General features: G+C 55.9%; 1 protein-coding gene across 2 annotated transcripts in view; it reads left to right on the forward strand.

Moving 5' to 3' along the window:
- Window positions 1–1431, forward strand: part of FLAD1 (flavin adenine dinucleotide synthetase 1) — an 8934-nt gene extending 7503 nt beyond the window's left edge. For both annotated transcript variants that reach the window (XM_011928243.1, XM_011928244.1), the window contains exons 7-8: window positions 1033–1106; window positions 1222–1431. In XM_011928243.1, the coding sequence (XP_011783633.1) occupies window positions 1033–1106; window positions 1222–1357 (210 nt within the window). In that variant the 3' untranslated portion in view covers window positions 1358–1431. The remainder of the gene's footprint in view (window positions 1–1032; window positions 1107–1221) is intronic.
- Window positions 1432–10838: the final 9407 nt, after the last annotated feature.

Consider the following 10838-nt stretch of genomic DNA (forward strand, 5'->3'; position numbering starts at 1 on the left):
AAAAAAAAAAAAGCCAGGCATGGTGGCATGCACCTGTAGTCCTAGCTACTCAGGAGGCTAAGGCAGGAGAATCTCTTGAGCCTGGGAGGCAGAGGTTGCAGTGAGCCTAGATGGCACCGCTATACTCCAGCCTAGGCAACAGAGTGAGACTCCGTCCAAAAAAAAAATACAGTACTTTAGTACTTGTACTAGCCACATTTAAAATGACCACCATATTAGACAGTAGAGATATAGAACATTTCCATCATCACAGAAAGTTCTGGCCAGGCCCAGTGGCTCACACCTGTAATTCCAGCACTTTGGGAGTCCAACGTGGGCTGATCAATGCCTGTAGTCCCAGCTACTCAGGCTGAGGCAGGAAGATCGCTTGAGCCAGGGAAGTCAAGGCTGCAGTGAGCCATGATCATGCCAGTGCACTCCAGCCTGGGCAACAGAAAAGACCTGTCTAAAAAAAAAAAAAATAGGGCAGGGCACGGTGGCTCACGCCTGTAATCCCAGCACGTTGGGAGGCCAAGGCAGGTGGATCATGAAGTCAGGAGATCGAGACCATCCTGGCTAACATGGTGAAACCCTGTCTCTACAAAAAATAAAAAAAATTAACCAGGCATGGTGGCTGGCGCCTGTAGTCCCAACTACTCAGGAGGCTGAGGCAGGAGAATGGCATGAACCCGGGAGGCAGAGGTTGCAGTGAGCCGAGACCGCGCCACTGCACCCCAGCCTGGGCGACAGAGCAAAACTCCGTCTCAAAAAATAAATAAATAAATAGACAGACATGGTCTCTGCCTGTCCTCCTGGAGCTCCACCCTTGCAGTAGAGGGTGGTTCAGGAATGGAAAGCAGAGAGTGGAGAAGATGAAGTCCTTATCTTTCTCTTTGCATACATAGAGCAAGCTATACCAGAGAATCAGATGGCAAGCCCTCCTTCAGAGGCCAAGGGAGCAGAAGAGCCATCGATGGGCCCTTTCCCAGGACAGCAGGGGTAGAAGTGGGAGAGGGGAGCATTTGTGACTATTCTATTACTCTGACCTCCCAGGACTGGACCTACAGAGACATCTGGGACTTTCTGCGTCAGCTGTTTGTCCCGTACTGTATCCTGTATGACCGAGGGTAAGGGTATTAGGGGAAGGGAATGGGTAAGGGAGTTTTTAGGGTGCTGGAATAGGGAGGGCCAGTAGGATTGCACACCCTACTACATGCTTGCCCTCCACCCTCCCTGCTCCAGATACACATCACTGGGGAGTCGGGAGAATACCGTGCGGAACCCGGCTTTGAAGTGCCTGAGCCCAGGAGGACACCCCACGTACCGTCCAGCCTACCTACTGGAGAACGAAGAAGAGGAGCGAAACTCCCGCACATGACCTCCCACCCTAGGAGGAAGGGAAGGACACTGTTCTAGGGTATAACCTGGCAATAAACCATGCCTCTCACTGTGCCTGTTGCTCTAGCTGTGTCTTCCTGCTCCAGAGGATGGGAGAAGCAGAATTGGGTCAAATGCTGCCAGCTCTGACTGGCTGTGCTCACTTTAAGAGGCCCAGGGGCAGGGCAGAACAGGCTGGAAAGGAGCTCTCACTGATGGTCCTCAACGTCAGCCTCAGCAGGAGCCCACCAGAGGGCGGAAGCAGGAGTTGTGCCAACCACTGGGAAAAGGGCAATCAGGCAGGGCAACACCCGGGCTGGAAGAGGGGAAGCTGCCTTGGCCTAGCTGTGGAGGATGAAAGATGGAGTGGCCAGGCCCTCCCTCCCACTAACCCCACCCTCCCATCCCTGTCTAGAGGGGCTGACTCAGCCTGTTCCCAGGCCTAGAACCTTCCCTTTGCTAAACCCTGGATCCTTTGTCTCTGTAGTCATGAGGCTGAAGGGGGTGGGGACAGTGTTGATAAAAGGCACTAGAGGCAGCTCCCACACCCTTCCTCAGAACTGCTGCCCACATGCAGCCCCGGACACAGCCCCTAGCCCAAACCCTACCTTTCTTCCTCGGAGGGGCCCCTCAAGACACTGGGCTGCAGGTGCCTGTCATTAAGATGGGCACAGGGTGGGAGGGCTTCCAGCGGACCCTGAAGGAAGTCGCCTACATCCTCCTCTGCTGCTGGTGTATCAAGGAACTGCTGGATTAATGGTGGCAGGGAACTGCCTCCTCTCCCCACCAGCACCATGGCTGGCATCGCTCAGGTGGGCAGGGTAAACAGGAGGCATAGCTGCAGCTTCTGTGGCAGAGCTTGCCTCAGCTTCTCATTCTCTTCTTTAGCCCCCAGCCCAATTGCCTTCAAGACTCCTGGGGCCAGCTGTGCTTGACCAAGGATGGGCCATAAACAATGAGTAAAGAGTGAAGTGTGGATCCTGCTTTGAGCTGTGTCATCTGGCAGCCCTGCCTCATCTCTGAGCCTCCTCCATTCCCAACCCCTGCCTCTGGGGAACCTCTGGTGGGCAGGAGCTTGGACTGATCTGGCTAGGACCCCAGTAAGATTGTGGCAAGACCTGGCACTCCTCCAAGCTTGGCACAGTGGGCCCACCAGCTCAGATGGTTGATCCACTATACTCTCATAGTACCAAGAATGGACTGTCCCCTAAGATAACTGTTTGAGAATCACTGAATTATAAATCTAATGCACAGGCCTTGAGGCCCAAGATTCTAAATGTCTAAAGGGGAATCAGAAAAAGTCAGCACTAGAAGGGTCTGAGAGCCAGGGTGCAGACCAGGGAGGGAAGGAGCCTGTCCTGAATAGAACCAAGATTGAAAGCCAGGTTTTCTGACTCACTGGTTCCTGAGTGGGAAGGGTGGAAGACAGTCCAGGTTCCTCTCAATCTGTGGGTAAGGAGGGGACCCAGGTTGAGTAGGGTCTTCATCTGTGAGGCCAAGGGTGTATGGAAACCCAGAGGACCCAGCCCTTTCCCAAATAGAAGACCTGCCCAGGCAGCTTCCTGCCTCTGAGGATCTTGGGGAAAGCACTGAGATGAGGCTAGTCCCCAGCTCGTGAAGGAAGTAGAACGGCATGAGCTACAAGAGCTCCCAGCTCACATATAAAGCTACAAGAGAAAGGCACCTGTGTGGCCACATGGGTCCCCCAGGCTTATCATGGCACAGCCCTATCAGGACATAAGCAGATAGATTGAGCAGAATTGGCTCTTGACTTCCTCTTGGTAGCCACAGCTGGCATTTTCCAGGAGTTGCTCCGGTGGTGGAGGCGCATCAGCCACGTGCGTCATCCTGCTCATGGGGCGCTTATGCTTACTGATGCGCCCACCCACAGCCCCCACACCTCAGAGCCAGCCATGGGACTGCTCAGTATTTCCCTGGGATCCCCACCCAGCATTCTCTGTCCCCTCTTAGGGCTCAGTTATCATCTTCCAGCCCTTTGTCACTTGGGGCACTGGCCTGGATATTACGGTAGATAGGGCCCTCTTCCTCCCTGCCTGGGACCAGCTCTTCCTCAGCGTTCTTGTTAGTTAACTCTTGTTTTTGTTTTTTTTTTCCTAGGTTCTTTTTGTAAAGGTGATATATGCCCACAGTAAAGAACTTTAGGCCAGGCTGGGTACAATGGCTCACACCTATAATCCCAGCACTTTGGGAAGCAGAGGCGGGCGGATCACCTGAGGTCAGGAGTTCTAGACCAGCCTGGCCAACATGGTGAAACCGCATTTCTACTAAAAATAATCAGCTGAGCAAGGTGGTGAGTGCCTGTAATCCCAGCTACTTGGGAGGCTGAGGCAGGAGAATCACTTGAACCCGGGAGGCAGAGGTTGCAGTGAGCCAAGCTCATGCCACTGCATTCCAGCCTAGGGGACAAGAGTGAAACTCCATCACAAAAAAAAAGGCTGGGTGCAGTGGCTCCCAGCACTTGGGGAGGCTGAGGCGGGTGGATCACTTGAGGTCAGGAGTTTGAGACCAGCCTGGCCAGCATGGTGAAACCCCATCTCTACTGAAAATACAAAAAAAAAAAAATTAGCCAGACATGATGGCGCATGCCTGTAGTCCCAGCTACCTGGGAGGCTGAGGCAGGAGAATGACTTGAATCCGGGAGGTGGAGGTTGCAGTGAGCCAAGATTGCACCACTGCACTCCAGCCTGGGTGACAGAGCAAGACTTCATCTTAAAAAAAAAAAGAACTGTAATAGTTGAAAGTCCCCTGGTCTATCCCCCAGTCTCTTAGTGCTGCCCCTGGAGGCAACCATGGTTACCAGTTTCTTGGAGAACACTCCAGTCTATGCATAGACTGCATCTTCATTCATTCAACAAATATTGAGTTATTCAGTGTATACTGTATATCAGTGTGGGTCTTTGGATACAGCAGTGAACAAAACAGATCCTTGTACTTGTGAAGCTTACATTTTAGGGGGTGGACAGGACAAACTAGAAACATTTTTTAAAGTGTGTATATGTTATTAGACGATAGGCACTATAGGAAAAAAAAGTGGAAATCGAGCTGGCGTTGGGAATGGGTCATAGAGAGCCTAAGAATTTGAGCTTTTATGCTGAGTGAAATGAGGAACTATTGCAGGATGCTGAGCATGAAATGAGTTTTTTTATTTAAAAGGCTCAAGCTGGCTGCTGTGTTGAGAACAGAATTCAGGGGAGCAAAGGCAGAATACGAGTGACCTATTAGGAGGTAATGGCACAATATAGGCCAGACATGTTGGTGGTCTCGGACCAGGTTTATAGCAAAAGCAGTAGTGAGGGGTGGCTGGATTCTGGATATATTACTCTTCCTAGTTAGTTAACATACTCTCCACATTGTTCTGCACTTTGCTGCTTTTCCTTTGATAAACCTTGGACAGGATTCAGGATCCCACATCAACACATGGAGAGTGTGTCCATTCTTTTTTACAGCAGCCTAGTCTCTACAGTACTCTAACTTGAGCTTATTTCTTATCTCTGGCAGGTCAGTGCATCTTTTTTTTTTTTCTTTTTTTTTGAGACAGATTCTTACTCTGGCACCCAGGCTGGAGTTCAATGGTGCAACCTCAGCTCACTGCAACCTCCATCTCCTGGGTTCAAGTGATTTTCCTATGTCAGCCTCCTGAGTAGCTGGGATTACAGGAATGCACCATCATGTCCTGCTAATTTCAATTTTTTTTTTTTTTTTTTTTTTGAGACAGAGTCTCGCTCTGTCACCCAGGCTGGAGTGCAGGGACAGGATCTCGGCTCACTGCAAGCTCCGCCTCCCGGGTTCACGCCATTCTCCTGCCTCAGCCTCCTGAGTAGCTGGGACTACAGGTGCCCGCCCCCCATGCCTGGCTAATTTTTTGTATTTTTAGTAGAGATGGGGTTTCACCGTGTTAGCTAGGATGGTCTTGATCTCCTGACCTCCTGATCTACCCACCTCGGCCTCCCAAAGTGCTGGGATTACAGGCGTGAGCCACCACGCCCAGCCAATTTTGATATTTTTAGTAGAGACAGGGTTTCACCATGTTGGCCAGGCTGATCTCGAACTCCTGACTTCAAGTGATCCTCCCACCTCAGCCTCCCAATGTGCTGGGATTACAAGCATGAGCCACCGTGCCCGGCCTCAGTGCATCTCTTTAGGCATCCACAAAATGTAGCTTAGTGCTCTTAGCTGGTCCATTGAGAGGCTCTTACCTGGTCCCAGTGATGGGAGTAGTCAGAATTTACCTTCCCACAAATCTGGGGCTCTTTCTTCCCCCTCAGAGCCTGTACCTTATTTGGCCAGCTCCAGCCCTTCCTTCCCCGACTCAGACCCTGGCCTACTGCCTTCTTTTCCTTTCTTAGGCCTCACTCCCCCGAAGCGGGGCAGTGCCTCGAGGTGGATCCTGGAGTCTGAGGTCTGAGCTCAAGGGCCTTTGCCAGGGGAGAGGAAGTCTGGCAGAGACCACTGGGGAAGTGGTGGGTAGAGGAAGGCGGAGTCCAGGGCTGTGGCCTGTGGTGAGATGGCTGATAGAGAGCAGCAGGGGGAGTGAGACTGCCAGTGGCCCAATGAGAATGTGAGTGGGAAAGAGGGCTTTGACAGTGTAAAGACTGGAGAATAACAGAAACCTCAGATACCATTCAGAGAGCCCCTTTCACAACACAGAGTGCTTTGGGCACCATGGAAGTCCACTTCAGCAATTATCCCATGTTAACATGAAGGAAATAGGCCCAAAGAGGTGAAAGGATTCACCCAAGGACATACACAGCACACTGCAGTAAAGGAGTCATTTAGCGAACCCAGATTTTCAGATCACCAACTCACTGCTTCTCCTAATGAGCCTGCCTTCCTCTTCTGAGCTGCTGTTGCATGGAGATGGTGGCCAAAGTGGCCTGGAGGCAGGGCCATGCAAGCAAAAGCATGGAGGGTACCACCACCCCACTCTGCACCCACTCCATGCCACTTCCCACCTCAGCCCTAAGCTCCCTGTTCTCAGCCCATTTGGAGGTTTCAGCTGCAGCCCTTTCACCTAATCTACACAGGCCAAGAGATCTTTCCTGGCCCACGGCTGCCTATTCTGTGGTTGTTCCCCCACAAGTGTCTCTCCCCAACTAGGGCAACTCAGGTTTTGAGTGTCCAAACTACTCCCTCAGGAACTCAAGTGGAGTGAGGTGGGAAGGAGGTGAAGGAGACAGGGTACAAAATATTAGGTTGGTGCAAAAGTAATTGCGGTCTTTGCCATTAAAACCTCGCATGCCCCTCGGTGCCCCGGTGCCCTCTAATGGTCACAGGGGGTGGGGGAATGGGTGGAGTAGGAATGGAGACAGGAGGGACCAGCTGGATGTGACCCCCAAGTACAACAGCAAGAGGAGAAGCCTGATATCCAGGATTCCCGGCGGATTACATCGGATACAGGACCCTCGTTGGCATGCGAGAAACAGGTGGAGGAGAGGGATCCCGGCCCAAGGGTCTGAGGAGCGGCGGGCAATAAACTGGGTATCACAGCAATAATCTGGCGGTGGGGAGGCATGGGTGGGTGGGGGTGTCCCACGTTTTCCCAACACCAACAGGCCGGCAGAAAGGAGGATGTGGCAATCATTTCACTGACAGCGCCAGAGGGCAGGCCCACCCCCAAGGGCATAGGCTTTTGTTTTGTTTTCTGAGACGGAGTTTCGCTCTTGTTGCCCAAACTGGAGTGCAATGGCGCGATCTCGGCTCACGGCAACCTCTGCCTCCCAGGTTCAAGCAATTCTCCTGCTTCAGCCTCCCGAGTAGCTGGGATTACAGGCGTGTGCCACCACGACTGGCTAATTTTTGTATTTTTACTAGAGATGGGGTTTCACCATGTTGGTCAAGCTGGTCTCCAACTCCTGACCTCAGGTGTTCCACCCGTCTCTGCCTCCCGAAGTGCTGAGATTACAGGCGAGAGCCACCGCGCCTGGCATGGGCATAGGCTCTTACTTACATCCTATTTACATCTCTCTTGCATGTGAGTTATTTTCCCTCACCCACTTTCTCAGTTACTCTCAGACTCTAGAGTGTTCGCCAGCCTTGGAGCGTACCCGTTCCTCCAGCCATTCTCCGGCCTCAGTTCCTTTCCATCATTCGCCCTCAGCCCTTCGCCTACCCCAGCTTCAAAGAAGCGACCATACCTCCTAGCTGGCTGGGTTCGAGGAGCCGGGGACCTGCGCCTCCTGGTGGCTGATCGGAGGGAGGCTGAGTGCAGAGGGGTTCTCTCGCCTTCTCTGGGACGTGGAGTTTTGGAAAATGTTCCCCTGAGCTTCCTGAAGCTAAATTTACCTCCCCTGGCCTTGGGGGGCGCAGAGATCCCGGCGGCGATTAGCGCTGCGCGGCAGCCGGCTCCAACCCAGAGGCCCGGAATAGGCGCGGAGTTATAAATAGTGCCACCCGCAGGTGTTGGGGGGAGTCGGCGGGAGGGGGGTACCCCTGGCGGCCACGGCCCCTTCAGGTGGGTTGGGCGGTCGCGGTGGGAGCGCTGGGGGGCGGGGGGCGTGGGGGGTCTGCGGTCTGAGCGCCCCCAGCGGTTTCCTGGGCGGCGGGTTTTTCGAGGGAAGCGGAGGCAGTCGAGGATCGGGGGGAGCAGCGAGGAAGAGGTGGGCGCCGGGCGCAGGCTGACGCTCCGCTTGCAGCTCAGTTCCCCACATTCCGAAACAGTCCCCCAGACCCACTCACGCAGGACCCCGCCCAGGCAAAGCCTCGCCTTTCTCGCCACCTGAAGGCCTCTTTCCCCCAGGTTCCGCAGGCAGATATCTAACTTCTATGCTTCTACCCTTTGGCGCACGTGGCCCAGTCAGTCCGGGCACCTGGCCCTCACTCCGAGTGGCTGTCCCCAGCCCCAGGTATTCAGTCCTCCCACTCGGGGCTTTCATCCCTCTCTTAGGGTAAACACTTCCTTCTCTGAGTATTTGTCCATCTCGTGCTACTCTCCCCAAATATTAAGGTCTAGCTGGTCACCTAAAAATTTAAGTCTTAACGTGAGGATCTGGGACGCTCCCCTATCCCCAGGCGGCCCCTGCAGGCCCCTCACTTGCCCTCCAGCTCCCAGTTCCAGTCTGGGCCTGGTGGCGGGGCGGGGGCGGCCGGCCCCTGGGGCCTAGCAGGGGCTTCATGGGAGGGGGCGGGGTCCCCAGTCAGCGTTTCTCTACCGCTGCTGTTTCGGTCGTTTGGCGTGGTTAGGGCTTGGGGTAAGAGGGAATTTCAAGTAGGGGTTCCCCACTCCGATTTCTGAGTAAGGAGGGGAGCTATTTGCACCAGGAGAAAAAAAGAGACATGGGAGGGTGGGCGTCACTGAGGAACTAACTGAGGGTTCCAGGACTATTGGGAGTGAGGTGGGGAGTGGCAATCTAGCCGCAGAAAGATCAGTCATGTTCAGCCAGACGCAGAACGCGACCCTCAGGGGGGAAGTTGGGCGAGGCAAGCCTGAGGCACTGGGCACCTTTCGAGTTTCTGTACCCAAAGGCTGGTGCCAGGGAGCCCGCCCTGATATTGCCTCTGGAAGCCCTGGCCCTGCCCTCCTCGGGCCACGTTCCCACCCCCTGTCCCCCGCCCCCTTTTTTTGGCTATCCCCCTTCCTCCCCAAAGCAGCCCCCTCTCCATTTCACTTGTGGCACTGCCGCCTAGCTCCTAGCACAGCCCTTCGCCAGGCCTGCACTACCCGGACGGCTGGAGTAGGAAGGGGAAAACCCCGGCCTGGACCCCACCGGCTCCCGGCCCCTCCGGACCAGAATCTGTCCGGCGGGGCTGAGAAGAAAACCCGGAGCAGTGACCGGCCTCGGGACCCAAGGGGGTCAGGGACGCTAGGAAAACCCGGAGCGGATTACTCGAGCCAGAGCGCCCCATGCCTGCAGCTACCTCCTCCTTCTTATAGCCCCCCTAATTCTCCAGTGAGATAATGTCTGGGGTGGGGGGCTGTTTGGTTTGGCCTGAGCCCTCAGGGGCGCCTCACACTTTCCGCCCCTGGCTGGGGCGCAGGGCAGCGGCCCCGAGGCTGAGTCACGGCCCGGCGCGGAGAGGGAGAGCGGGAGAAAGAGGGAGGGAGGGATCTGGACTCCGCCCCTCATGCGCGGGGATCCCGGGTCAGCCCGGGTGAGGGCCAGGGCCCCCCTGGCGCCGCCCATTGTGGTCCAACAGGTTGAGCTGGTGTCCCGAGGAGCCACCTGCTAGAAAGGGAGGGAGGCCCCCTGCGGAGGGGGGTTGGGAGGGGAAAGCGAGTCCGACCCGGTTCGGCCTGGCTTGCCGCGGGGGAGCCAAACCTGGCCCTAGGTAGCCTGATTTGATTCCGTTTGACACTAGTGGGAGGGGCCCTTTGGGGTACGCAGCTCCGCAGGCTCAGTCGGAAACATCCTTCACCCGCTACCTTTCTCAGTTGGGGGGCTCCCAAGTATTTATACCGGTCCTCCCCAAAACCTACACATACCACACATCCCAAAACATCCAGGCACCCCTCGCCACCTGGGTCTCTGAGCGAATCCATGTCAAGATATCCCTCCTCGGTGGAGACTCAGTTTCTCCACTTAGGGAACCCGGGATGGAGTTGGGGAGCAAAAGCGTGAGCGCGCCCCCTCCCCCTTCGCAGACTGGGCCCCTCCCCTCCGACAATGCCAAGGCCGCAGCGGGCACTGGCGACAGCACAGAGGCTGCTTGCCCGGGGCGCCCTTCCCTCCCCGCGGGGCACCGTCACGCGTGGGGAGGGACGCAGGGCGCCCGCAGGCTCAACTCCCCGGCTCCCTCCGAGAGGGGGTGGAGCGTAGGGGCCGGAGCTGAAGGCCTGGTGGCTCCCCCTCCCCCTCCCTTGTAGGTCCCTGACCTGATTATAGCCCCTCACGGGACCCCCTCCCTCAAAACCCTAAGTTCCCAATTCACTCCCACCCAGCCTATCCCTAACCTCTCATACCCTTCCCTCCTGAGGTCCTGACCCTGCAGAAGCCCCTCTTGGAGGAGAGGGAGCCCCTGTAGGGGGTGCTTGGTTCCCTGGCCGCCGCGGACACTGCCCCCTCCCCCCTCCTCTCCAGGTTCCAGGCCAGCCCCTCGGCTCCGCCCCCTCCCTGGACGAAAGCAAGGCGAGACCCACTGGAGATGAGCGGGTATTCAGGCCAATGGGCGGACAGGGCGGTGGCGTGCAGGGGGCGGGCAGAGCAGCGGCAAAGGGCTGGATGGGGGCCTGGGGCGGAGTTTGAGTTAAGGTGGACTGGGAGAGATAGGGGCAGGAGAAAGGGGGGAAGAGAGGGACCGCGGCAGGTGAAGGGAGACAGAGAGAAGGAAAGAAGGAGGGAAAGGAGGAGGGTGGAAAAGGCTAGGAGAGCTAAGTAAGAGTTTGGAGGAAGGGGGCAAAAAAGGAGGGAGGGACCCATCTGCGCTCTGCAGGGACTGGCTGGACGAAGGGGTTGAAGTTTATGTCCTTATTGGGCGGAGGGAGAGGGACCTGGGGGGGCGGGTGAAAAACCAGGAAGTGACAGAGG

The sequence above is a fragment of the Colobus angolensis genome, unplaced genomic scaffold, assembly GCF_000951035.1.
Source record: "Colobus angolensis palliatus isolate OR3802 unplaced genomic scaffold, Cang.pa_1.0 Scaffold77, whole genome shotgun sequence".
Classification (NCBI taxonomy): Eukaryota; Metazoa; Chordata; class Mammalia; order Primates; family Cercopithecidae; genus Colobus; species Colobus angolensis.